The 25,234-nt window shown below is 41.9% G+C and overlaps 2 protein-coding genes across 2 annotated transcripts; both read left to right on the forward strand.

The window, feature by feature from the left end:
* The first annotated feature begins 225 nt into the window (after positions 1-225).
* cdk1 (cyclin dependent kinase 1) lies at positions 226-9,009 on the forward strand. The gene is made up of 8 exons (XM_079169477.1): positions 226-297; positions 891-933; positions 1,529-1,685; positions 1,876-1,999; positions 3,767-3,937; positions 4,121-4,284; positions 5,329-5,470; positions 8,751-9,009. The coding sequence occupies exons 2-8, from the start codon at positions 897-899 to the stop codon at positions 8,865-8,867; spliced, it is 912 nt and encodes a 303-aa protein (XP_079025603.1). The 5' UTR covers positions 226-297; positions 891-896; the 3' UTR covers positions 8,868-9,009.
* An 887-nt stretch (positions 9,010-9,896) lies between these two features.
* ctu2 (cytosolic thiouridylase subunit 2 homolog (S. pombe)) lies at positions 9,897-24,920 on the forward strand. Its single transcript, XM_079168586.1, has 16 exons — positions 9,897-10,153; positions 10,726-10,800; positions 12,178-12,256; positions 12,549-12,608; positions 14,162-14,222; positions 14,323-14,432; positions 16,060-16,295; positions 18,839-18,974; positions 19,115-19,246; positions 20,019-20,110; positions 20,349-20,443; positions 21,624-21,722; positions 22,524-22,632; positions 23,366-23,432; positions 23,659-23,717; positions 24,544-24,920. The coding sequence occupies exons 1-16, from the start codon at positions 10,098-10,100 to the stop codon at positions 24,602-24,604; spliced, it is 1,527 nt and encodes a 508-aa protein (XP_079024712.1). The 5' UTR covers positions 9,897-10,097; the 3' UTR covers positions 24,605-24,920.
* The last annotated feature ends 314 nt before the right edge of the window (positions 24,921-25,234 follow it).

The following is a 25,234-nucleotide window of genomic DNA, read 5'->3' on the forward strand; positions in this document are numbered from 1 at the left end:
TATAACACGACAATCAACGCTTGAAGGATCTGCAGTACCCTGGAGAAGAAGGTGCTCCCTGCCTGGGAGACGAAACTCGGGGCCGCTAAAATATTTTACCTTCGGCGCGTTCTCTCCCGCTCAGCCCACGTGTCAGCTTCCCGTTCCCTGATTGGCGGGTTTTGAACTGTACCGCGTGAGCTCATTGGGCTGTTTCAAACCGCTGCTTTACTGCGGTCGATTCAAAAGAGTCTGTCAGCATTCCAACGGCAGTCTGTGCACGGAGAGTACGTACACTACCAAACGAGGCGCTGTCAGGTAATTATCAGTCCATTCTCTACAGGATAGAATGTGAAGTAAACGAGTTTTCAGGTTATTTGAAAAGCTAACCCTTCGATCTGGACAGAAACGCTTCTATAACCGATAGAAGGTACGTTAGCCTCGACGGTTCAGCTAAGCTAACGTTGTGACCTTAACTTAGCTTAGCGTGAAGAAAACGGCAACTTTATCGGCTGTGTGACACGTTTATTATATTTTTCCATCTCTCGAGAGTTACTAACGTTAAGCGAGACGGAAAACACTCGTGAACAGCTACGTTAACAGCTGATGCTGAAGAGACACAAGCCACCATTATTGTAACGTTACTTTGGCCTTAACGTTACAGTTAGAACGACCAACGTAGTATCTCTACGTCAAAAGGGTGCCTTGCTGTAAGTGAGTTAACAGTTCGTCTTACGGTGTGCCTAGTTCAAGCTGTTAGCCTTTCACCGCCTTGTTAGTTTTTAGTCAATATTTAACACTAAGTAAAGTTAAGTTAACTTTCTCTTAATGTCAGTAAAGTTAATTAAATACATTACTCGTGATAGCGGATGAAGCAACTCTTGACATGTCAGTGATTTTGTTTTTTTCAGGCAATAATGGAAGACTACCTGAAGATAGAGAAGATCGGAGAAGGTCGGTCTTATTGTTTTCCTCTATGATTCAAACACATTGCTCCACATTTAGAGTACAGGTCTTAATAGTGGGGCCAGAGTTTTTTAGAACAATATAAAGGTCTCTGGTCAAACAATAGTGACTGTAGTTTACAGTCACGTCCAGCTGCATGGCCTATGTGCCCACTTCAAATATTATATGTGTAAATCTGTACTTAAGATAAAACAGGCAGGGATTGGTTTCTTTTCAGCACATTACGATGTAAACACCAATCTGTAAGTCTGCTATTATGGTGTAACACACAAAGTGCAGAAATGGGAAAATAAATGGTAAAGTATGGTTTTCTGTGCCAAGAGTTGAAGACCGAGATGACATGACCAAATGTAGTGCTAGTGTTTAAACTAGGATGTGCAATGTGCATGAAGTGGAATTCATTAGAAATATGCCGTGTTTTGGCCACCCCAGACTCAATAGAGTAGAGTTACATTGTCAAATAGTTCTCTGTACCCTTCTATTGCCATTATAGGTACTTTAATCTACAAGGTCATGACTAAAGTTTATTCTGTGTCATTGCGGCTGTGCTTCATACCATTACAATTCCTCTGTTGCTCTGTAGGTACCTATGGGGTGGTGTATAAGGGCCGGCACAAGGCTACGGGTCAGATTGTGGCTATGAAGAAGATCCGCCTGGAGAGTGAGGAGGAGGGGGTTCCCAGCACTGCTGTCAGAGAGGTCTCTCTGCTGCAAGAGCTGAAGCATCCCAACGTTGTACGGTAAGCTGTGTGTGTGTGTGTGTGTGTGTGTGTGTGTGTGTGTGTGTGTGTGTGTGTGTGTGTGTGTGTGTGTGTGTGTGTGTGTGTGTGTGTGTGTGTGTGTGTGTGTGTGTGTGTGTGTGTGTGTGTGTGTGTGTGTGTGTGTGTGTGTGTGTGGACGACGTAGCCAATTGTTGTTTGTGTATCCCAGACTCCTGGATGTGCTGATGCAGGAGTCTCGTCTCTACCTCATCTTTGAGTTCCTGTCCATGGACCTGAAGAAGTACCTGGACTCCATCCCCTCTGGCCAGTACATGGACCCTATGCTGGTCAAGGTAACTGTTTGTGATGTATAAGCTCCCTCAGCAGGTCATCTCAGGGATCTAACATGACAGTTGTTTTACTGCAGTTGGTCATAATGGAGCTCAACAGTGAGGTTCTGTAAATTAAAATCCCATTCATGTTGTGAATCAAGGACTTTGCCTATTAGCCATAATATCATAACCACCCTCAGTCCAAGCTGAACTCTTCACAAGCTATGAGCTCGTGAAACGATGGTGTATGCACCTGTAGAAGCCACGAGTCTGTATGAAATAAACTTTTATTTTTATTAAGGAAAGAAAAAAAGTTTTAGTTGCACTTAGTCATGGAGCAGTACTACACTAGCCACCATCCTAAAGTGTAACAGTCACGTCTCTGATTGGAGGAGATCGCTGTTGGATGGAAATGTTTACCCCGAACGGCTAGTGAGTGTACTAGCCACCATCCTAAAGTGTAACAGTCACGTCTCTGATTGGAGGAGATCGCTGTTGGATGGAAATGTTTACCCCGAACGGCTAGTGAGTGTACGTGCTGCTCGTTGACTGCCTTCTGGATCTCAAATGGGATCAATGGGGCAGCTCGTTTAGGAACTTTCTCTTATATTCTGAAAATATTTCACCGAAATGCGTTCCGTCTTCAGAATCAATATTTCATCAGCAGAGTCTCAACAGAGCAACAGGTGTTTCAGTTCAACAAGTGACCGTGTTAACTGGTGACGTTCAGCTGAATGTGTTCGTGGATGCTCGTAATAAATGACGTAGATGGTTGGTAGATAATAACACATATGAGTTTGTATTTTAACTGATTGAAGGACACCGACATGAACGGTTTTCAACAGCGGCCGTCACTACGAGCAACCACTGACCGTAGTGGTGTGAGGGATCATAGTTGATCCGTAGAATCCCCTCAAGGTTCAGCATCCATGTGAACTGTAGATGAATTCCACACGTTAACCATCACATTGAGAAATACAGTTTCAATTGTGTTTTATATTTAACTGGGCCTAGTGCCATGTATAAACATACCTCTATTGTGCATTCAATACTAAGCTATTCAGATAATACACAGGTTCATATATTCATGTTGTTATTTTAAACATGTGAAGGTACAGTGAGGGTGGCCGTACCACTGCCATTTAGAAACATAACTTGTCGTGATACCAATGCCAATATCAACAATTACATGATAATCATGCACACAAGCTATTCAAATTGATGTTTTCATTTTAAAAATAAATGTGGAAATGAAAATGAGTGATGGCCTACTGCCATGCATAAACATACCTGTTATCTTGCATACAATACTGAGCTATTAAAATAATGGACAGATTCATGTTTGAAAAAAAATAAAAAATGTTCAAATCCAGCAGTCCCCAACCACCGGGCCGTGGACCGGTACCGGGCCGCACAGAAAGAATAAATATTATATTATTCCCATTTTATTGGGGTTTTTTAAAGTTTTATTTTGAAAAATGACCGGATTCTCTCACAATTTCATCCGCCTGTGGCTCTTGACACATGTCAAGACGTTTGTCTCGGTCACGTGATACGTTACCTCAAAAATTAAGCCCACAAACTAGCGAAAATTAGTAAAACACTTTTGGAGAGAGGAAAAGGCCACTAAGGACCTAAAGAACAACATACCGAAACCGATGACCTTTTGTAAGACCATCTTTGTGAGTCACATCTAGTGAAAGGGCGGTGCCATTTGTCTTGTTCTGCCCATTCAGTTTCTCCACTCTAAACACGTGTCCATGTGATGTTCATTCTGCCCCCCTTCAGAGCTATCTGTACCAGATCCTGGAGGGCATTTACTTCTGTCACTGTCGTCGAGTCCTCCACCGGGACTTGAAACCTCAGAACCTACTGATCGACAACAAAGGAGTTATCAAATTGGCCGACTTTGGCCTTGCTCGGGCCTTTGGTGTTCCTGTCAGGGTCTACACCCATGAGGTGAGAATTCACACACACACACCACTGAGATTTCTGGACTAAAACTGCCCTGTCACAGTCGTCGGAGGTAGAGCATCACCAACACTTGGCGATCAACGTTCATGTACATATTTGATTAGCATCAACAAACGGCAGGCCTCTAGAATGACCACTGAGCTGAATGAACCCCTTGTGTGTTTCCAGGTGGTGACTCTTTGGTACCGAGCTCCAGAGGTCCTCCTGGGTTCACCCCGATACTCGACCCCCGTCGACGTTTGGAGCACTGGGACCATCTTTGCTGAGCTTGCCACTAAGAAGCCTCTGTTCCATGGAGACTCAGAGATAGACCAGCTCTTTAGGATCTTCAGGTAAACCTTCATCAGTTGTTCCATCTGGTATTTACTGAGAAAACATGGCCTCAATAAAAGGATGTCGAAAGTCAATAGTAAGGCATTCTAATGTAATGTTATCATCCCGTCTCTAACACAGGTAGCACTATTCATCATCACGACATGCATTTTTATTGGTGTGATGTCACGTTAGCCTCGGTTGTTTCTACTTTTCATACCTTCTTGACATTTCGCTTGTCACTAAAATGAGAATAGCTGTTAAAGGTCTGCCTACATTAAGAGCCTGAGTCAAAGTTGTGTCCAACACCGTGGCTAACTTCCTTCACTTTAATCGGCAGGTGGCAAGCAACCAACGGGAGTTGTAGGATTTATTCAGCCTAAACAGTGTAAAAATGAATACAATTTGCTCTATTGCAGCCAGTAACATTTAAATGTGTTACATGTTACTCTATCAATAATAATCTCATAATATAAAATGACAACTTCAGAGTCCATTTGGCTCCATAGGGAGTACTTCTACTTTTATAATTAATTTTTTAGATTTAATTAAGATTTTAAATGCAGGACATTTACTTGTTGTGTTTTTAAAAGGTAGTATTAGTACTTTTCCTCAAGTAAAAGATCTTAATCAATGACACTGAGTCCGAATCTCTCTCTCTCTCGCTCGCGTGTGTTTATTAATAATCAGCTATAGGCTTCATTATTTGTGTAATGGCTAAAAGGATACTTTTATAAAGTGTTCCACCACTGCGTATGAGCATTTGGTATTTAATTAGTCTCAATCTGCGGACGTAAAAACCAGGCGCTTGAACGTGATACGAGCGAGCAGCAAGATATCGGTTTTGCGCCACGTGCCAAAATGTAGTCCCGTGAGCACGGAGCTGTGACGAGCTGGAGCCTCTACACCAGAGGTATTCAATTAGAACTCAGTTATACGTTCGGTTCTGGATAGGAAAGTGTCTGAGTCCGGATCCGGACCGCAGTCCGCCTATTAGTGACCCCTGCTCTACCCACTCGTCCTGGTCCTCTTTGAATCCTTCTGTCTGGTTCTGTTCTTTCTAGGACTCTGGGGACCCCAAACAATGAAGTGTGGCCGGAGGTAGAGAGCCTACCTGACTACAAAAACACCTTCCCGAAATGGAAGTCTGGCAACCTGTCATCAATGGTGAAAAACCTGGATAAAAATGGCCTGGACCTACTGGCGGTAAGCAAAGGGCTGAATAAGTGAACAACTCGGTTCTGACTTTTGTGATTAATATTAGGAGAGCAATTGAAATGATTCAAACTCCAGTCTTCTACTGGTTGTGTGCATCTTATCAAACGTCTAGCGTGATTACACATGCATTGTCCCTCTACATGACAAGAACCAGAGTAAAGGATGCAGTTCCTCAATGCCTTGTAAGGTTTTTGATTGGATATTTATTTATTTTGGTCTATTAAGATCAAAACTTCATTGGTGGTTGGCCCTGATGGCTGTTTCAAATTCTTCTTTAAAAGGGGAAGCTGCATGCGATCAAGTGTGACATTGTTATGGAATATTTGTTCAAATGTAATAACAAGAACTTATTCACCAGTAAACTGGGAACAGTCCAAGAAGCCTGCGTGTTATACATCAAACACTTTGACAGAGCTGTATTTAGCTCTTCCTACTGTGATGTCACTGGACTCACCGTCACGCTGTAAACCCTTCATTCAACTGAAGACAATGGCCCTGGTGTTGTTGCTAAAACTGAGTGGATCCGGACAGTTTCAAAAGGACCTGCGAAGCAGAACCAATGCAAAGAGGTGCAGGGATGATGTATTTCTGAAGTTAAGATCTTACTGGTTCCCTCGACTTGACAGACGGTTCAGTAGCAGATGGATGGAGAGAGTTTGTGTGAACTAATATAAATTACAAGTAAAAGCCATTACCTAAAAAGTAAAGAAAACTGACATTTAATTTCAGTGGGGACAGTGTTGTTGTTCACCCTTTTTTGCCAGTGCATCAAAGTTTGGTGTCAGTTTGGTTGTGGCTATTCTCAGGACAGATCTGAGGTGTTCATCAGTTAACTGGGATCTGTGACGTGATTTGTTGATGTTCATCACGCTGAACGTCTGCTCACACACGTAGGTAGAGCCAAACAACACCAGCGTCCTCTGTGCCATCCTCCTGATGTTTGGAAACGTGGTGAAGCATAAAATTCATCCAGTTTAAGGGAGTTGAACTTCTCCTTTTAAGACGGAGTCACGTTGAAGATCAATCAGTTCCAATTGCAACTCCTGCGGCGCTGTTTCATAGTCTTGTGACAGGGGACACGACACCAGCTGAAGTGACTTGTACATATTATTTTTTTTCAAAATCGGAGAACTGATGGCAGAATTCTCCGTGCAGGTTGTCCAGCGATTTGCTGTACTTCTTCATATGTCGCTAGTGTGGGGAAATGAGTGAATGATTTGTTTGAAATTTGTCTTGAGAATAAAGTCAACTTGGCTTTGAAGGCTCTCACATTTGTGTACATTTCGTGGATCTTCCCCTTGTAGCTTCATGTTCAGCTCATTCATGTGTGTCAATATGTTCACAGCAAAAGCAAAATCACAAAGCCAATCTGCGTCGCTCAGCTCCGGAAAATCTACAGCTTTCCCAATTAACTCCAAAAATGAGCTGAGCTCCCCTTTGAGCTCCCACACTCGTCGACATACTTTCCCCAAACTTAACCAGCGGACATGAAAGTGATAAAGCAAGTCCTGGTGGTCAGCATCAGTTTTACGACTGGCTTCACTACACTTTCAAAAACTCCCCGTCGGAGAAAGGCTTGCTGGCCTTTGCTAATTTGAATGCTGGCAAATAACTTGCCTTGGTGCTTGACTCTTGAATAGCAGTTTGTCCGAGAAAAATGTCTTGCTGAGTCTTTAAATTGGCTGCCAACCTCTGAGCGGTAGTTCTTGCGTTGGCTGTTTGCTAGCGTAGTTAGCATGCTTGGTGGAAAAGTGGCAGCTGATATTGTATTCTTTGAAAACTGCAACGGTTTCTTGGCAAATAAGACATACAGCCTTTGATCGCACTGTGAAAAAATATTTAGCTGTCCACTCATTAAACGCGCCTGTAATCTGTTGTCCATGTTGAATTAACCTGGTAGCCGATCGGTGATCAATGTTGTTTGTGAGCTTCCGGGACACGGTCACGAGATAGACATGTGACGAATCAGGAAAGGACATGTTGTGACTGCTAAGAACCAATAGAGACAACAGACCAGACTCCAGCAAAGGTCAATTGTGTCTGGAGTGCGCCATCTAGTGGGATCAACTGAAACGCCGGGTATTGCAGGAAAAAGGCAAAATGAATGCGGTCTTTACTATAATTTGGACAAGCATGTACCAATAGTCGACGGGCCGGGTTAAAAAGCCCAACGGGCCGTAGTTTGCCCATGCCTGTGTTAAGCATGCTGTCTGTGTCCACGACTTCCTCTCACATTCAGTGTAGCATCTCCTGTTTAGTTCATTTTCCAACCAGTGTTGGTCATGTCATCAAGCATGGTTGTCTTTTCAAACCATTCCTGTATTACCATCTTCGATTCCTTCAGGCGGTCCTCCTTGCTGTAATGTAGTTGATCCGTAGAATCCCCTCAAGGTTCAGCACGCATGTGAACTGTAGATGAATTCCACACTTTAACCATCACAGTGAGAAATACAGTTTCACTGATTGTCATTGGACCATATTCAGTAAAAATATGCGATCAGGAGATCAGCATTATTGCTTTCTGGTCGATTCTGATAATGTTACGTTGTAAACAACAAGTCACTGTTGAAATCAACAGGAGAGCTAGTAATGCTAACGGCTAACACACAGAGGTTCACTTCAGTTACATTATGATGCATTCAGGCTCTCTTCAGTGAATTGTTGGGCGTAGTTAATTAGAACATTGTCATGATGTGATGAAATGTAATCTTATAAAATGTACTAACTAGTTTGAAGATGTTTTCTCAGCAGCATAAATAGATATTATAGATAAATTAACTTCCTAACACTAACTCTAAGCAACTTATAATACATCATTAAAACTACTGATGACAAGATTTTTATTGAATCAATAAAAATCCAATCTTTAATTTCCTAATCATTTGAATAGTGTGTTTTTATGCAGATAACTCCTGTAGTTGACTTTAACGAAGTATAAGGATAGTATTTAACATTTCTGATGGTTTACACTGACTTTGGGAACGTTGAAATGATTTTTGGGACGGTGAGGAAACTTGTAGACCAGCTGCTATAATCAAACACAACCTAAATGATATGTCTGCCAATATGGATCGACGATTGGCAAGTATCAGCTACAAAAGAATGTGCTCAGGGATCTCTAGAAGATAGATTTCCTCTTTTGCTGATCCAACCCGTGAGACAAACCCGTCATACGAAGCCTGAGTTGTGTGATCTGATTGCAGCACTGCTACACACATCTCCTGAGTGACACCGGCTCCTTTTTCCCCATCTTGTTTCTCTGCTGTAGAAAATGTTGATCTACAATCCTCCCAAGAGGATCTCGGCCCGTGAGGCCATGACTCACGCCTACTTCGACGACTTGGACAAGTCCACCCTGCCTGCTGCCAGCATCAATAAAATCTAAAACACATCCTCGGCTCGCATACAAATGCATTCATACCCATTGTGAATTCTCATTCTGTAAATACTTGTGTGTACTATTTGTTGTAGACCTTTTTTAGTAAAGTTTTGTCTTTCAACAGTCTTTTCAATAAAACTGCACTTTCTGTGAATCTAAACTTTATTCATTTTTCTCAACATTCGCCTACGTACATACAGTGAAAGCTTGAAGCTGTGTCTGTTTGACTGCGAACAAAAAGTGGCCGACGAATGAGAAGTCATTATTTTGAGAAAGTTTCTCATCCTGACTTACAGCAGAGGTCTTCAACAAGGGGTCCGCGACCCCTAAGGGGTCTGCGGAGGTACTGCAGGGGGTCTGTGAAATGTTGGGTTGATTAGACAATTTTTTTATATATGTACATATTTTTTCGAAACATGATTCTGTCCATTATTTTATTAGTTCAGTATTGTATGCAAGATAACAGGTATGTTTATGCATGGCAGTGGCACTAATAGGCCATCACTCATTTTCGTTTCCACATTTATGTTTAAAATGAAAACGTCTATTTGAATAGCTTGTGTGCATGATTATCATGCAATTGACAGACAATGTTGATGTTGGCATTGGTATCAGTTGACAAGGTATGTTTCTAAATGGCAGTGGCGCGGCCCCCCTACTCACTGTACCTTCACATGTTTAAAATAACATGAATATATGAACCTGTGTATTATTTGAACAGCTTAGTATTGAATGCACAATAACAAGGTATGTTTATACATGGCACTAGGCCCAGTTTAATATAAAACACAATTTGATACAATATATATATATATATATATATAGTCGGGGGTCCCTGCTCCATCTCTCTATCAGTTTGGGGTCCTTGGCCTGAAAAACGTTGAAGACCCCTGCTCTACAGGATCTTTATTTCTGGTTCCATCACAGTGGCTCAATGCCTTGTTGCTAACCGCTCCACACCAGCTGGTGGCGGCAACGCGCCCAAAACATCAAGAAGAAGATCCGTTACGTCATCAAAAAGAGCCATGATTTACACACGACAGTGGCGCACTGTAGTAACATAAGTACAGTTAGCAGAGTGAATATTTAACGACATAACGTCCCATATGTATGTTGTCTGTGTGAACAGACCCGACTCTTCTACGAGCTCAAAGTTAGACGCAGGTTTCTCTCGTGGTCACGAACCCTGTCTCTGCTTTCAGTAGAACTGACGTCCGACCGTTAGCCGTCGCTCCAATGTGCCAGGTGGATGAAGACTACCACGAGCCGCTACAGCGCGCGGAGGTGCCCAGGTGGGTTATTGCATCAGTGTGTGTGTACGTTGTCTGCTTCATTGAAAGTGGTGCTGGCATGTTTCCTCTTTGAACATACATTGACGGCCATGTTTAAGTCGGTCCCAGTTAATGCATCATCTCATGTCATCTTCACACTTAAAGCCCTCTGAGGCAAATTAGTTTTGGCAGGACATCTGGTCTGCTTCTAATCTACATATTATACAATAGTACTCCTAATAAACCTACAGGTCGTCTCCTGTACCTCCCGTGGTTTACTACCACTCATTGATTACTATCTGCACCCCCTACATCAAAGGTCTGATCTATTCTAAACATCACTCAGTCTGACGACTAATCTAATCTAAACATGCACACAGTCCCTCCTGTCTTCCTACAGTACTATAGCAAGTGAAACAGAATAAAGCATATCATCAAGTCAAAGTAGAAACATTATTCAGCACAATAAAATGTCCTGTCACAACTTCCACAGTATATTTAGACCCAATGTTTGCAGCGTATGACGGCACATAAATGTGTCATACAATATGAATCCATGCATTTTTAAAGATGTGTATTCTTTCATTTATTAGTGTTTCACAGAAATGTGTGAAATGCAAAGATGGGACTGCAGCCGTGGTCATCAGAGCAGGAGATGCGTTCTGCAGGTAAGACATAGTTCACTGCCGTCTACGGCTAGAGGATGTTCTCCATGGAGCAAGCTGCCCGAAGCACGGCGCTTCAATCTATAGATGCGCTCTGTGATTAAAAAGCACCGCTCAAAGGATTCAGATGGCAATAATAGAACATGTAGATAATGCTGGTGAACATGGACACAGTCTTACTAAATCTGTGGGTAGAACAGATCCCATGTTTGTGACGCATTATAAACATACTTATGATGTGTTATCTGCTTCTAGCACTGTATAGTTCTATTTAAAAGCACTCGTACATATTCATAATGCTTTGGAACAATAATCTTATCACATTATGAAGCATTTCATAAACTCTGTTCAGCTGTATGTGGGAGGGGATTCAGCTGTGTCAGCAGAATCCAGACAGACTGGAGGTGGTCTCTGAAAGTACAGATGATGGACCAGCTGATGCTGAGAACCACAATCCAAGACTTCAGAGCTGAAGGGGCTAACACCGTCACTGATGACGTGTTCAATTCTTTTTGGTTACTGTAATAGAGCTTTTATTCTTTAATGATACACTACCGTTCAAAAGTTTGGGGTCACCCAGACAATTTCGTGTAAATTTTCAGTTTCTTCGCAATTTCTCGCATGGAATAGCTTCATTTCTAAGAACAAGAATAGACTGGCGAGTTTCACATGAAAGTTCTCTTTTTCTGGCCATGTTGAGAGTATAATCGAACCCACAAATGTGATGCTCCAGATACTCAACTAGCTCAAAGGAAGGCCAGTTTTATAGCTTCTCTCACCAGCATAACTGTTTTCAGCTGTGCTAACATATTTGCACAAGGGTTTTCTAATCATCAATTAGTCTTCTAAGGCGATTAGAACACTGGAGTGATAGTTGCTGGAAATGGGCCTCTATACACCTATGAAGATATTTCATTAAAAACCAGACGTTTCCACCTAGAATAGTCATTAACCACATTAACAATGTATAGAGTGTATTTCTGATTAATTTAATGTTATCTTCATTGAAAGAAACAGTGCTTTTCTTTGAGAAATAAGGACATTTCTAAGTCACCCCAAACTTTTGAACGTTAGTGTACATTTCATTAACAACAACTGTATCGTGCCTTAATCACTTCAAATATGAGGTAATCCTATTTTCAGTTTCAGCAACCAAAAGCTGATCACTGGTAGCCTGGCAACCACTTTTAACATTTAGTGTTGAGCCCTGATCCAGCGGTCCCTGATATGAGCCACTATTTAAGAATCCACTATCCAGATATGATGTAGTGGTTAAACCTGCTGTGTATCTGATGTCCCAGGTGTTCTCTACGACATAGAAGGTCTTGTCAGAGCTGGGGGCGTGGCTTACCTCACATTGTTGTCATTTCTCTGTGTTAGGGGCTGTTTCAAGGAATACTTCATCCATAAGTTCAGAGCTGTGCTGGGCAAACACCGAGTCCTTTACCCCGGAGAGAAGGTAAGCTGTGTGCTTTATTTACAACTCCTGTTCTTTACTGACACAACAACATTCTTATTGATTGTCTGTCACAGAATAATTAGAATGCGGTGATGTGTGTGTGTGTGTGTGTGTGTGTGTGTGTGTGTGTGTGTGTGTGTGTGTGTGTGTGTGTGTGTGTGTGTGTGTGTGTGTGTGTGTGTGTGTGTGTGTGTGTGTGTGTGTGTGTGTGTGTGTGTGTGTATACATATATATATATATATATATACATACATACACACATTATCTATATATCTGACTGGTCTGGTTGTAGGTGCTGCTGGCTGTATCTGGAGGTCCTTCTTCCTGCGCAATGCTCAGTCAAGTCCAAGAGGTAAACTTCTTCATCTTTCAGTCATCTGTCTCCACTTTTAAACCAGTGCTACTCTCATCTAGAGCTTTAAATCTTCACCTGCCAGCGGTTCTCAATGCATCTTAATTTATCGCATCCTCAATTTTCCATACGACTGAACATGGCTGCTTTTTCAAGAATTTGTCCTTTGGATTATTGCAGATGATAATGTCATAATCTCCATGTCAAACAAATGATACTTACCCGTTTTCTTCATCAAGCTAACCTTAATAAATGAACACCCCCTTTTTAGAATGTTTGAAGTGTAAAGTAAAAAGTAGTGCTGGGCAAGTTAACGCGTTATTATTGCGTTAACAAATTAATGAATTAACACCGACAATTATTTTATCGCACGTTAAAGCAGTTTGTTTTTTATTATTAAGCGGACATTTTTAACACAAGAACTGGGCAGCGAGCGGTGAACAGCTGTTTGTATGGCGTGTCTTCCTGTTTCCTTCACCTACATTCCCCTGGGTCCTAAGTCCCTCCATGTACAGCTTCTTATCACCCTCTATGTACCAATGTACATTTATAACAAATACCACACATATTACGGTAATCAGCGTTGCATAGTGTCTGACCAAAACACCAAAAAAAGCAAAAAAGAAATTATTCATTTAAATTATTTTTTTTTAGTTTTTAAAGTGTTTTTGTTTGGAATATGTATAATAAGCATATCGTTTAGTTATCACTACTGAGAGTTTAACAAACATAGAAAAAAGGAAAAAAACATGACATAGATAGGTTTGCAGTTTTCAAGGTGTATATTTCAAATTGCATCTCTTACACACATGAAGATAAAGTTGTGAACACCGGCTGAATATCTATTAACAGAATCATTATAACTGTGTTATAACTGCTATGTAAAGGGAATACTGCTGTTAAAAATAACCTGATTCGTTTAAAGTGTTTGCAAACCAAATGTTATTGCCCTTTTGTTCATATAGCAGTTTAAAATAAAAGTGCGCAATAAACTACTTTTTAATTCATTATTGAATTTTGCGCATAACAATGGGATTAATCGCCAAAAAGTCATGCGATTAATCGCGATTAAAAATTGTAATCGTTGCCCACCACTAGTAAAAAGCTAACGTTAGGCTATAAAGGAAGTCCACCACGGTCACATGACCGCACGTCTCCAAGCTAAAGGAGGACTAGTGTTCTAGTGAACGTTTAGTCGTCTCATTTACACTCTTTTTGAAGACGCGTAAAAGCTTCTAAACTCACCAGAGGGGTGTTTGCTGACCTATTTTATATCAGAACTAATCGTTCAAGACCTTGTTTCACACTTCTAACCATTCAAAAACACGTTGACTTTGAGACAACGGAACAGGAAGTGGAAAAATGCTGACTCATTCCAATCAATGGAGGATTTTCACTAATGAACTAATCAGTACCCACATCCTGGGCCCCGTTCCCCTAACATTCAATGAATGAAATGTACTTCAGAATGTATATTCCTCTATAGAGATTCTGTATGACCCTGTGGATTCAAAGACAACCTTGATGTTCTTAATGCAACTCTTCCTCCCTAGGGTTTGAGTCAGAATGCTCACAAGAAGTTGAGATTCTTACCTGGCATTGTCTTCATAGATGGTAAATGAAAATGGCAACTGTCCCTCCTATATTGAGTGTAAATCATGTTCATGTATGTCAGGAGGACTTTAGCCATTGATTGTGTGTTGGTTCCCTGCAGAGGGCGGTGCTGTAGGTCAGTCTGTGGAGGACAGACAGAGGATGGTGGCTGAGCTGCAGGCTGTGTTCAAAGCTACTGGTTTCCCCTTCCTCGTGGTGCCTCTGGAGCAGGTCAGTGCGGTCTATTGAGGCTACATCCACACTAATACGTTTCCACTACGTTTACGTCTAGCGTCCAATCAACCCAGAGTTTTAAACATTCCAAAATGGAGAGGTTTGGACACGCTACCGACTCCAGGGTTGAACTGTAGTGTGGACGGGCGGAAAAGTAGACCTTTGAAAATGAAGACTTAGACACCCGCGGTCGCTACTTAATTGGGTCTTAGACGAGTGTTGACCAAATTTCTTGACCCATAATCTATTAAAACTTTGATTTGTAAAGGTGTGTTCACACCAAACGCGTCATTCGCGCCGCCGGAATCGCTGGGGACTATTTGTGTTCATTCGCGTGCATCGTGTGAATCGCGCTGGACGCGCCGGAGAGGGGGCGTGGCTTATCGGCCTGAAAGCTGTTCAACTGTCCGCCGTCAACCGTAGAAAAATAGCCTCTATTTCTGCTCAGTACGTGTTGTGGATGTCCCAGATATCACGGGGAACTAAACGCCGTCATGTCTGGTTCATAACATAGTCCGGAGGAGCTCCGTGGATTTCATCGACCTCACCGTGTCTAGCGAGCCACACGTCGGCTATTTACTACAGCTGTATGAACACAAAATAAACTGACTTGGCTGTGATTTAACGGCAATAAACCGACAAAAAGGGACTCCGAAATAACTATATAATGTTGCCGATTTGAACTTGTTTTATCAATGAAGCTCGAATCGACCGGTGCTAACATTATAGCAGCTCCATCAACACTCACGATAACGTCATATAGACGTAAATACGGCAGCGTCTATTTCATTGTTTGTACCATATGGTTTACACACACACATGTCTACACATAGTTTGGTCCGGTCTCTACTGATATGAGGGATCGTAGAGCTCTGGGTGAACATGGCGGCTACAGCATGTATTTCCTGATTCAACAACAGCAGGACTTCACTGATGACGTGGGGAGCTACTCAACGCTGATAGGCTATCGCGCTGGAGCGTCACGTGATTTTTTCGCAGAAGTTAAAATATTTCAACTTCTGCGTTTGGGGCGTTTTGACGCGTCAAACACGCCGCTCCAAACGCGCCATCGCGTTCATCGCGTCTGTACATAGACTTTGTATGTAATCTCGACGCGTTCATCGCGTTTGGTGTGAACACACCTTCAGTGTTCATCTTGAAAGTACATTTGACGTGAGTGTGAGAGCCAGAAAGAGCCAGACCTGAAGCCTTGGAACTACGTTTGAAAAATACAAATTATTTTTAATTCACGAAATTTGTCTATTTGAGTAAATAGAGGAAGATTATAGAGGACGATCTTAAGTATCAGACACGGCCTTTTATTATTGAAGAGTTCTGTAATACTCTGTCGTATTTTCTGTAACTTAGCAACCAATCTACTTCCTGTTTACATCAGCACCCGCATACCCAGTGTACATGAATAGTCATGTGATCATGTGGTTTGTTTTCAGGCGTGTTATGTTAACATGACATCCAGTCAATGGAAATCCTTTCAAATTCATTCACGTCAGTTAACAGTTGTTTTTACTTAAACGTCTGATGAGGTTTAACCTGTAACTACACTGACAAAAAGCCTACAAGGGATCAAATGTGTTATTGAACGTGTCCTCCAACCCCCTCTCAGGTTCTGGACCTTCCCAGTTCAGTTGTGGCGACGGCCCCGTCACCTTCGGAGCGAGCAGCCGGCGCCTACAAAGTAGCCGTAGGTCACTTCATTCAGAGTGACGGCGTCGGCGTAACACTGAAACGGGAGGAGACGGCTCCAGCTGATGTTCAGGAGTCCAGCACACACTTACTGCAGCAGCTGATTGGCTCTGCTAAGACACTGACGGCCAGAGAAGACCTGCTCAACACATTAAGGTACTGCTTTTAATTTCCCATATGATATTCATTTTTCACACACCATCATACCGGTGCATAGCCAAAACAACTGCTGTCACTCTTCAACAGGCAGCTAAATATATTGTTCGCCACTATGGGCGCTGTGGTCTGAGCTAGTCATGGTTATAACTTTATAACAACAATTAATAACCCACAACTAACACTCTTTAACAGGGCAAACACCACAACACAACAGTTTGTGACACATAAACAATTTGTAACATTAATAATTTTACATTTATAAAATTACACCACCGAACTGCATGCTGGGTACAGCTCGCTAGCTAGCTAGCCCTCTAGCACAACAGTCTGTTAACAGCTGGAGAGGCTCCGTCGCCACAGTAAGGTTACATTAAATAACAGAACAGAGCGATGCAGGATGAACAAAGACAGAACGGAGATGCACCAATAGAGTCTGTGCCCAAGAGAGGAGCTGGGTCTGCTATTTTGAAGTGTTTTGGTTTTAAAAATCCGACGTCCAAAAGACTTTATATTGCAAAGGTTGTCGAGCCGCTGTTGTTGCCGCTGGTGGTAACGCAAGCAACTTACTGCATCACCTCAGCAGAAAACATGTGTTGGAATACCAAGACTGTGATGACGGCCGACAACCAGTAACGTTAACGCAAGTGAAGCCAAAGGGTCACACATCGCTTGAAGAGGCATTTGCTCGAAGCAGCATATGATAAGAAAAGCAAGCGGTGGAGCAACATTACGAAAGCAATAACGATCCAGCTATGCAAGGACATGGTCCCACTACAGACAGTCGAGAAAGACTCAGAGCAATGATTAAAACACTGGATTCATGGTATGTCTTACCGGGGCGACAATACTTCAGCCAAACTACTATCCCAACATTATACTAACAATACAGAGGCAAGCTGGAAGCGGAACTACGTAGAGTTGCCCACTTTTCTAATATTAATGCAAATTAAAATGTGGAATGTTTTATTTGTTAAATGGAGAACCAAGGGAATTGTAACTGAGCAACATCCATTTGAATTCTTGAACACCTTTGCTTGAAGGATAATATGAATTAATATTAGGCTTGTTTCTAGGGGTGGGAATCACCAAAGGTCCCGTGATACGATATTATCATGATACTGTGATATGCTGAGTATTGCGATATATTGCAATTTATTAGCTTTTTTCAACTGCAAATTATGTTTTATCTAATAAGGTCAGGTTTTCAGTCTGTTCATCTCACTTCAATCATTTTTATTGCCGCAAAATGTGATTGTCAAGCAGACAGACTGACCATAAAAACCTGTCATAAATGTTGCACCTGACAAACTGAACCGTTTGTATTACAGTCTTCATAGTACAACTTAACTGAATACAAATGTGTGAGGACAGCTGTACTATTACAGGTATTAACAATGCAACTTGTACAAAAAATGCAGCACAAGAATGGGGGATTGCCGACAAAAACCTGGTGGTTGTAACCGACAATGGTTCTAACGTGGTCGTTGCCGTTCAGTTAGCAGGATTCCTGCATGTGACGTGTTTCGCTCACACGCTCAATCTGGCCTCACAACGGGCGTTAAATCTTCCGACAGCAGCCAGGCTCATGGGGAGAGAGCAGCGCATAACTGACTTTTTCAAGCAGACGGCGCATTTCTGATTTCTTTCTCTGATGTCTCATCTTTGTTTTGACCAACTTCCTACCAATCACACTGACCGGGGACCTTTGCTGACCTCACCAGAAAGCAACTCAGTGCCATCTAGTGGACTGCAAAAGCAATTGATTTTATTTTTCTAGTACCAAAAGGTTTATAGTTTTTATAACAAAAGATCGATACTTGGCTTCCGTGTACCGATACAATATCGCCACGCAAAATATCGCGATACTATGCGGTATCGATTTTTTCCCCACCCCTACTTGTTTCTTACTTGTGCAATAGAACGTTTGAGAAATATCTCTTTGAATACTTAAATACTTTTAGTATTTTAGGTCAGTTTATAGTGTTTATACAAACATGTTTTGAAAAGGAAGCCGTGTTCAAGTTGTTGGCATATCTATTTATTTTTAAGATCTATTTTTACTACATTGCAGTTTGCACAATAAAAACTGTTTACATTCTGAAACTGTTTCATGCATTCTGATTCCTTCATATATTGTAACATTTTGTAAGCAAAGCCTTTATACATGATGACATTAACATGTTTTTATATTCTATGTACTCCTGACAGTAGAGTAAGCCACTATAAACCTGTATAAAAACACAGTCAAGGAAAAAAAATACCATAATATACCGTGAAACCGGCAGAATCTTAAAAAATACCATGATACAAATTTTTGGTCACACCGCCCAGCACTACATTACGGTTCTACAGTCGCTGACTCCTCTTCTATCTTCATGTTGCTTCTGTATTTAGTTTCAAGGTTCATCGGGAATAGTACACACCCATTAATAATTAATATGAAACCATTTTTGGATACAAACAGGAGGCCAAGAGATGATTCAAACACAAACTCGTGTTGAGAAAGTCCAATCTGTAATTTTGGTGTGTTCTCCTCAAAGGCAGCATCTGCTGGTGCACACGGCTCGCACTGAAGGCTACAGTAAGGTGATGCTGGGAGACAACTGCACCAGACTGGCCGTCAAACTGCTCACCAGTATATCACTGGGCAGAGGAGCACAGCTGGCTCAGGACACGGTGTGTATGCCATGATGGACGGAGAGCCTTCAAATCCAGAGGGTTGCTGCTGTCTTCTACCATTTCACATGATATTAGATGTGAACTCTGACTCAAAAGAAATACTATTATATTGTATTTATGTGCGTTTGTGTTAACAGGGTTTCTCAGACTCCAGGTATGGGGACATCATATTAGTGAGGCCAATGAGGGACTACTCGGCTAAAGAAATAGCTTACTACAACCGCATGTTCGGCGTGCCCTCTGTTTTCATACCGGGCCTGGACACGAAGGTAAGACAAAGCAGCAGTTGTGACAGTAACGGGGTCACAATGACACTACTGTCTGAAACCATACTAGGCAAAATCCATAAAACATCAGGAACAGTAATGGAATAATAGATGACAGAGCATGGAACTTAGAATTCTTCTAATTTTTTTCATTGATTAAAAAAAACTTGACAACATCAAAGAAAGGCAGTGGAAGTTGTGGAAGTAGCCAGAAAACCACAGGAGGATCCCTCATATCAGTAGAGACCGGACCAAACTATGTGTATACATGTGTGTGTAAACCATATGGTGCAAACAATGAATAGACGCTGCGTAATTACGACTAGATGACGTTATGTTGAGTGTGAAGCTGCTACAATGTTAGCTTAGCCTAGCACCGATCGCTCCGAGCTCCATTGAGAAAACAAGTATTTTCAAAGTTATTTGCTTGTTGTCTTGCGGAGAGAACTAACAACTAACATTATTTTCCATGGTTGATAGCGGACAGTTGGACGGCTTCCAGGGAGATAAGCCACGCCCCCTCTCCAGCGCGATTCACGAATGAACACAAATAATCCCCGGCGATTAACGCGGCTGTGAACACAGCATTAGGCTATATGCTGACTACAGCAGACCCCTAGAAATATACCCCTCTGTTCAGAGATCGATGGCTGCCACAAATCTTTACATTTTCTCCCAGCTTGATATTTTGAAACAGTTGTTTAAAATTATATTATGTTAAAAATATTTGGCTTGTCCAACTGTTGCATTCAGTGAGTTTGTGTCCTTCCCACAGACAGCAGACATGTCCAGCATCCAGCGTCTGACGGAGAGCTTTGTCACCAGACTGCAGGCAGACTTCCCCTCCACTGTCAGCACCATCTACAGGTCAGCACCAAACCTCAACCACCGTGTACACGAGCATAGCTTCTGCAGAAAGCCCTCAATGTGAGGGCTTTGATACATCAATGTGGATAATGGATGCTGGACATTTTGTAAACCGTACATAATACAGCCTGTTTTTTCAAAGATAAAGAAGATACAATCTACCCAGCATTTTCCACATACACCCTAAGCAGCTTTTGAAGCCTCCATGAGATCCTTAACACTGCTGTGTTGGCTGTAGGACCAGTGAGAAGCTGCAGACGTGTAAGAGCTCCTCCACAGCTGACCACTGTGACAGATGTCTGCTCTGCATGTGTGCCCTGGACACTGCTGTTGGTGAGCTTTGCATGGAGTGACTTGGAACAAAAATACCTACATTTATAAGCCACTGAGGGACAAACGGGGTGAACTTGTTTTGGACGCATTCTAGGATAAAAAATAAACCAATGTCCAGTGTTTATTTTTATTTTTATTTATTCACAGTTTGACACACAGACCGTAGCTTTATGTAGGTAGCAACATTGTCTATACTTTCATTTCCATTCAGCTAAATCTGAATCCAAGATGATCCATGATTAATACATTGAGTTAGAGACATTAGTGTCTCTAACAGTGTCATTGAAATGACCACTTTTTTTGTGCTTGCTGTACAGACAGTTTATGAATTTTCTAAAACACATCAATTGGCACGGCAAGAATGGTTGATTGTGTCTTTCAGGTAACGAGTAACGTTGCCAGAAATCTCAGGCTGTACAGAGTCTGGCTTTATGTATTTATTTAATAAATATAATGATAGTAATAGAGACGACACAACATACACAATTCCTGCTGTGCTAGTTGATGTGTTTAACAGAATTCAGAAGCTCTCTGATGTCTGAACAGCACACCCTTAAAAATTCCAGAGGAGAAAATCTAAATCCACAAAAAAACTGCAGTGTTTTCTTATTTTTAAAATGAAAAATGTTTATCAAAGTTGCCAGTTGGTAAAATGTTGCCTCAGGTCCAGCAGCAGCACCGTGTCAGTCTGTGACACTTTCACTAGTGGCGTATTAGTAAAGATTGTCTGTGTGCAGTCACACATGTTCATATGGAAGTGACAAGAATTTCAACTTTTTTATTTTGCTGTTGTAGTAGTTGTATTTTGTTCAGTAAAGAGAGAAATAGCATACTTTTTGAAGTTAAAATTATTTTTATTTTTATACTTTTCATGGTGCCTTTGCTAGGGATAGAAATTCATGGCCAGAAAGCAACAAATTGTACCGTTTACAAGATGCCCCCAGACCCCCCCATCACGTTGTGCATCCGGCATTTGTTACCCCAAATCCTGGACACAAGTAAAAAAAAGTTCAGTCAAAAAGAAACGTCACTAGCACCCATGCAGTCCTTCAACATCCAGGCTCAACAATGTAATTGCCTTCTTGATCTATACAGCAGTTATACGCATTCTTTACATTAAAGAAGACCTTAAAGACGTTGTCTTTCCTCTTGCCTTTTTTTAAAAAAAATCTTTTTTTAGAGAATGCTTCAGCCTTCCAGGCCACGCTGATCTCCGAGCAGCTCTCTCAGACTAAAGCACCAGGAGCTACCAGTGCTGCAATCCCAAGACAAAACCTAGGTACAGTATACGGTCAGTCAATGAACACATTTCACTTCCACTCATGGCTTCGAGATTTCTTTCAGGGTGCGGTGAGTTCAGAAATAAAGCATTAAATCTTGGGCCTATCAGAAAAGTAATACTTGTGTTGTATTTCAGCGCTGTGTTTATAGCAGGCGGCAACCTCTGGTTCTGCCGAGTGAAGCTGATGCGAAAGTGTCTGAAGACTTGCATTCTCTCTACTGTCCATCAGGGGGCGCCTCCTCTGGTTGTATAGAAGTCTATGAGAAAATGACTCTACTTCTCTCTTGATTTATTACCTCAGTAAACATTGTAAACATGAGTTTATGGTCTCAATCTCTAGTTTCAAGTCTTCTTCAATACAGCATGATGTTCATTTAGTAAATGATGATCCATTTAGAGTCTAACAGACCATAAAGCAGGGGGTACTTTAGGGCGGGGCTTACTGTGATTGACAGGTCTCTGCCAGAGGTGTATATAGCGTCTCTACTTCACTCCTTTGCATTCCAAATATGGTAACTTCTGTTCATTGGTTGGGAAAATCGCCAAACTCGATGCTTCAAAACTTCAGTCCACAAACCAATGGATGACGTCCCGATGACTACTTCCACTTCTTATATACAGTCTATGGTTTATAGTGGCACAGCTAAGAGGTTGGTTTTGTAGCACCAGGCAGAAACCTCCTCCAGCTCAGGTCACATGATACACCTGCCTTTGGAATCCTGCAGTACCGTAAAAGTCCACAATTGAGTTTCCGTACTTCTTGGGCATTCAAACCGGTTTCTTGTATTTTCATTAAAGTGCCAATGGAGCCAGAATCCACTGCTGCCACTGGACAGTGCTGCTCCTCTGGTGGAGGAGAGGATTGTGGGAAAGCAGTAGGTGGTGTAGGCTGCTGTTCGTCTGCCAAGTAAGTGTTCAGGGATGTATTGATCTAATGTAATCGGGATCACACCGACAATTAAAAGTCCAAAATACACAGTGTTCCTCTTACCTGTAGAGCTGTTTCTCATTCTCATAGTTTTGGTGTGAGATGCAGTGTTTGAGGTATCGGCCGTAGAGATGTCTGTCTTCACTCCAATGTAATGTGACTGGATGGCACTCGCTCTGTGGTGCTCAAAGCTCTCAAAAAATACATTTGAAAAACAGAAATGTCTCTTTTCTTTAATCAAAACTAATGTCCCTTAAACATGTAAAGGGATGTCAACAAGCAAATTCCAAACTTTCTAACCAGGACTCTAGATCTTGGCCTCATTATGAGCGTCTTTATTCATCAGTCCTGTGTGGACAAAAGTTAGAGAGCTCACCTCTGCATGTTGTATGATCAGGAGTTGGTCTTCATTGGTTGTTGATCAGGACCACTGGTCTGCTAACATCAGCACACTAACATGCTGAGGTTTAGTGGGTAGCATTTTCACATGTTAGCATGCTAACAATTAGCAGTAAACACAAAGCCGCCCTTGGATCATGTCTCGGACAGAGTGTTGGGTTTTCCAAAGATCAATGTACTTCTTCTGTACTTGTACTTCTTGACATGAAAAGAGAGGGTTGTCATTTATGGGTTATTATGGAGTGGTTATACTGGTCTGGTCTACTTGAACTCAAACTTGGCTGTACATGAGTCTGACAGCCGTGTATTACAGGGGACCAGAGAGCACCGATCTGAGGAGCCTGTTGTGTTACAGCTGTCAGCTGACCATCAGAGACATGGTGAGTGAAACCATGTGCAGGAACAAACTCAATTCATCCTTTTCTAAAATAATCTAAGCTTTGTATTTGTTTTTAATCACTTAATCTAAATAGAAAATTTTGTTTTTTTGGAAGAAATTTGAAGTTTTTGTTTCTTGTAGTACTTTGTCCCATGTTTTTAAAAGAAGCATCATTTAATTAGTTTCACTGCTCTGATGTCTCTTTTCTTTATCTGTTGTCCTTCTAGTCGTCGGTGGAACGTCTCCCGCACTACATCCTGTCTGAGGCTCAGAGGAGGCAGAGGAGGTAAGGAGAATATTTGGCTCATTAATAATAAGAATCCCATCTGCTTTACATTAAACGACTCACTTTAGAGTCTGACCGGATTTCAGCTTCGTGAGGCCTAGTTTGACGTGGATGTACCGATCACGGCCCGATCAACTGCTCCCCGACATGAATTTCTGACATGTCAGCGATTTTATTCGGCCATCTCAGGTTCTTGCACCATTGAGCAGAGCCAAGAGTCCATTCAGTGCCTTTTTTTTCTCACTGCTCCTCCGCAAAGGGGCAACAAAGCGTCTGAAAGTGCCGTGGCGACATGACGCGTCATGTGGACGGGAAAATACAGAGGCCAGATTGGTCGAGCTGTGGCAGCAGCACATGTGCCTCTTCGAAGTTGCCTCCTCCTCCACCTATCACAAGCGGTATGAACGAGAGAGCATTCTTGTACCGTAACCATACTGGTGACGCTCCAGACCTCTACCTGCCTCTAAGCTTGCAAACTTTTAAGCTTTTTTTGACAATTGTCAAGCCACAACGGTGAGCAGGAGCATAGCAGTTCTTTAGTCCGTAAGCATTGGCTTTACGTTGCAGACGATTTGATGGTTCACTAAGAGTTGGGGTTAAACAACATTGCTCCAGTGGGACGTCTGCCTACTTTACTGCTGATCAGTAATGAAACGCTTTTGAATGCATTTCTCAGACCTTCCCTGGTCATGTCAGCCTAGAATCAATTCCTGGTCTCTATGTGCCAAACAAACTGTTGTACTGGAACAACCACATGAACATGATAACGATATATTTCAATAAGAAGTTAAATACCATAGTCCCTCCATTGTGTTGTGTCCTGCAGGTCTCAGATGAGAGAGGAGATCGGTGAGTTCCTGCTGGATGAAGGTGACGAAGGCGATTAGAGGAAGGAGTGAAGCTGCAACAGTCCACTCTGAAGAAATGTACAACACAACTATGCTCATTTCAACCTGCAGGATTGGGATTTATCAATGCTTAGCAAATATATCGATCTATATGTCCTGTAGGCTGCGGTCTTTTCTAACATGGTCTAATTCAAATATACACTCAAACTGGTGAATTCAAACCCAGCACACATACTATTAGTTCATTGTTACTGCATCCCACAAACGGAACATAATAAAGTGTCTATTTTTACTGCTTTCCATGCACACTGCCACGTTTGTTCATCCATCCATTTGTTCGTTCATCCATCCATTCATCCGCCAAACCTGGAGTGTACTGGAGTTTGTTAAAGTAAAGCCCATGTGAGAGGCAAAAATGGCCTAAAATTACACATGAAAATAAAAATGTCCGACTTCCTGTTGGGTTCCTGCCCCTTACATTTGAGCTGGATCCCTTTCAGAACTCTTGAAACGTTTGAAGGAGTAATGTTGCACGGTGTATCGATACTAAAAAGTGTACCGCGGTACCCGTACGTTGAAAACGATACGATTTTGCATATTTTTAGTATCGATACTTCATTAAAATAGCGTGTGAACAGAGCGCACTCACTGTTCCGCTCCCTGTCATGC

Source organism: Pholis gunnellus (assembly GCF_910591455.1).
Source record: "Pholis gunnellus genome assembly, chromosome: 11".
NCBI classification, from domain to species: domain Eukaryota; kingdom Metazoa; phylum Chordata; class Actinopteri; order Perciformes; family Pholidae; genus Pholis; species Pholis gunnellus.

What these genes read in the sequence shown, in the direction of transcription:
- cdk1 (XM_079169477.1), top strand. Translation starts at nt 897, where the DNA reads ATGGAAGACTACCTGAAGATAGAGAAGATCGGAGAAG. An exon ending in AAGCATCCCAACGTTGTACG is followed by an intron (nt 1,686 to 1,875) that starts GTAAGCTGTGTG and finishes TGTGTATCCCAG; the next exon opens with ACTCCTGGATGTGCTGATGC. An exon ending in CAGCTCTTTAGGATCTTCAG is followed by an intron (nt 4,285 to 5,328) that starts GTAAACCTTCAT and finishes TGTTCTTTCTAG; the next exon opens with GACTCTGGGGACCCCAAACA.
- ctu2 (XM_079168586.1), top strand. Translation starts at nt 10,098, where the DNA reads ATGTGCCAGGTGGATGAAGACTACCACGAGCCGCTACAGCGCGCGGAG. An exon ending in GCAGGAGATGCGTTCTGCAG is followed by an intron (nt 10,801 to 12,177) that starts GTAAGACATAGT and finishes TCTCTGTGTTAG; the next exon opens with GGGCTGTTTCAAGGAATACT. An exon ending in GACCTGCTCAACACATTAAG is followed by an intron (nt 16,296 to 18,838) that starts GTACTGCTTTTA and finishes TTCTCCTCAAAG; the next exon opens with GCAGCATCTGCTGGTGCACA.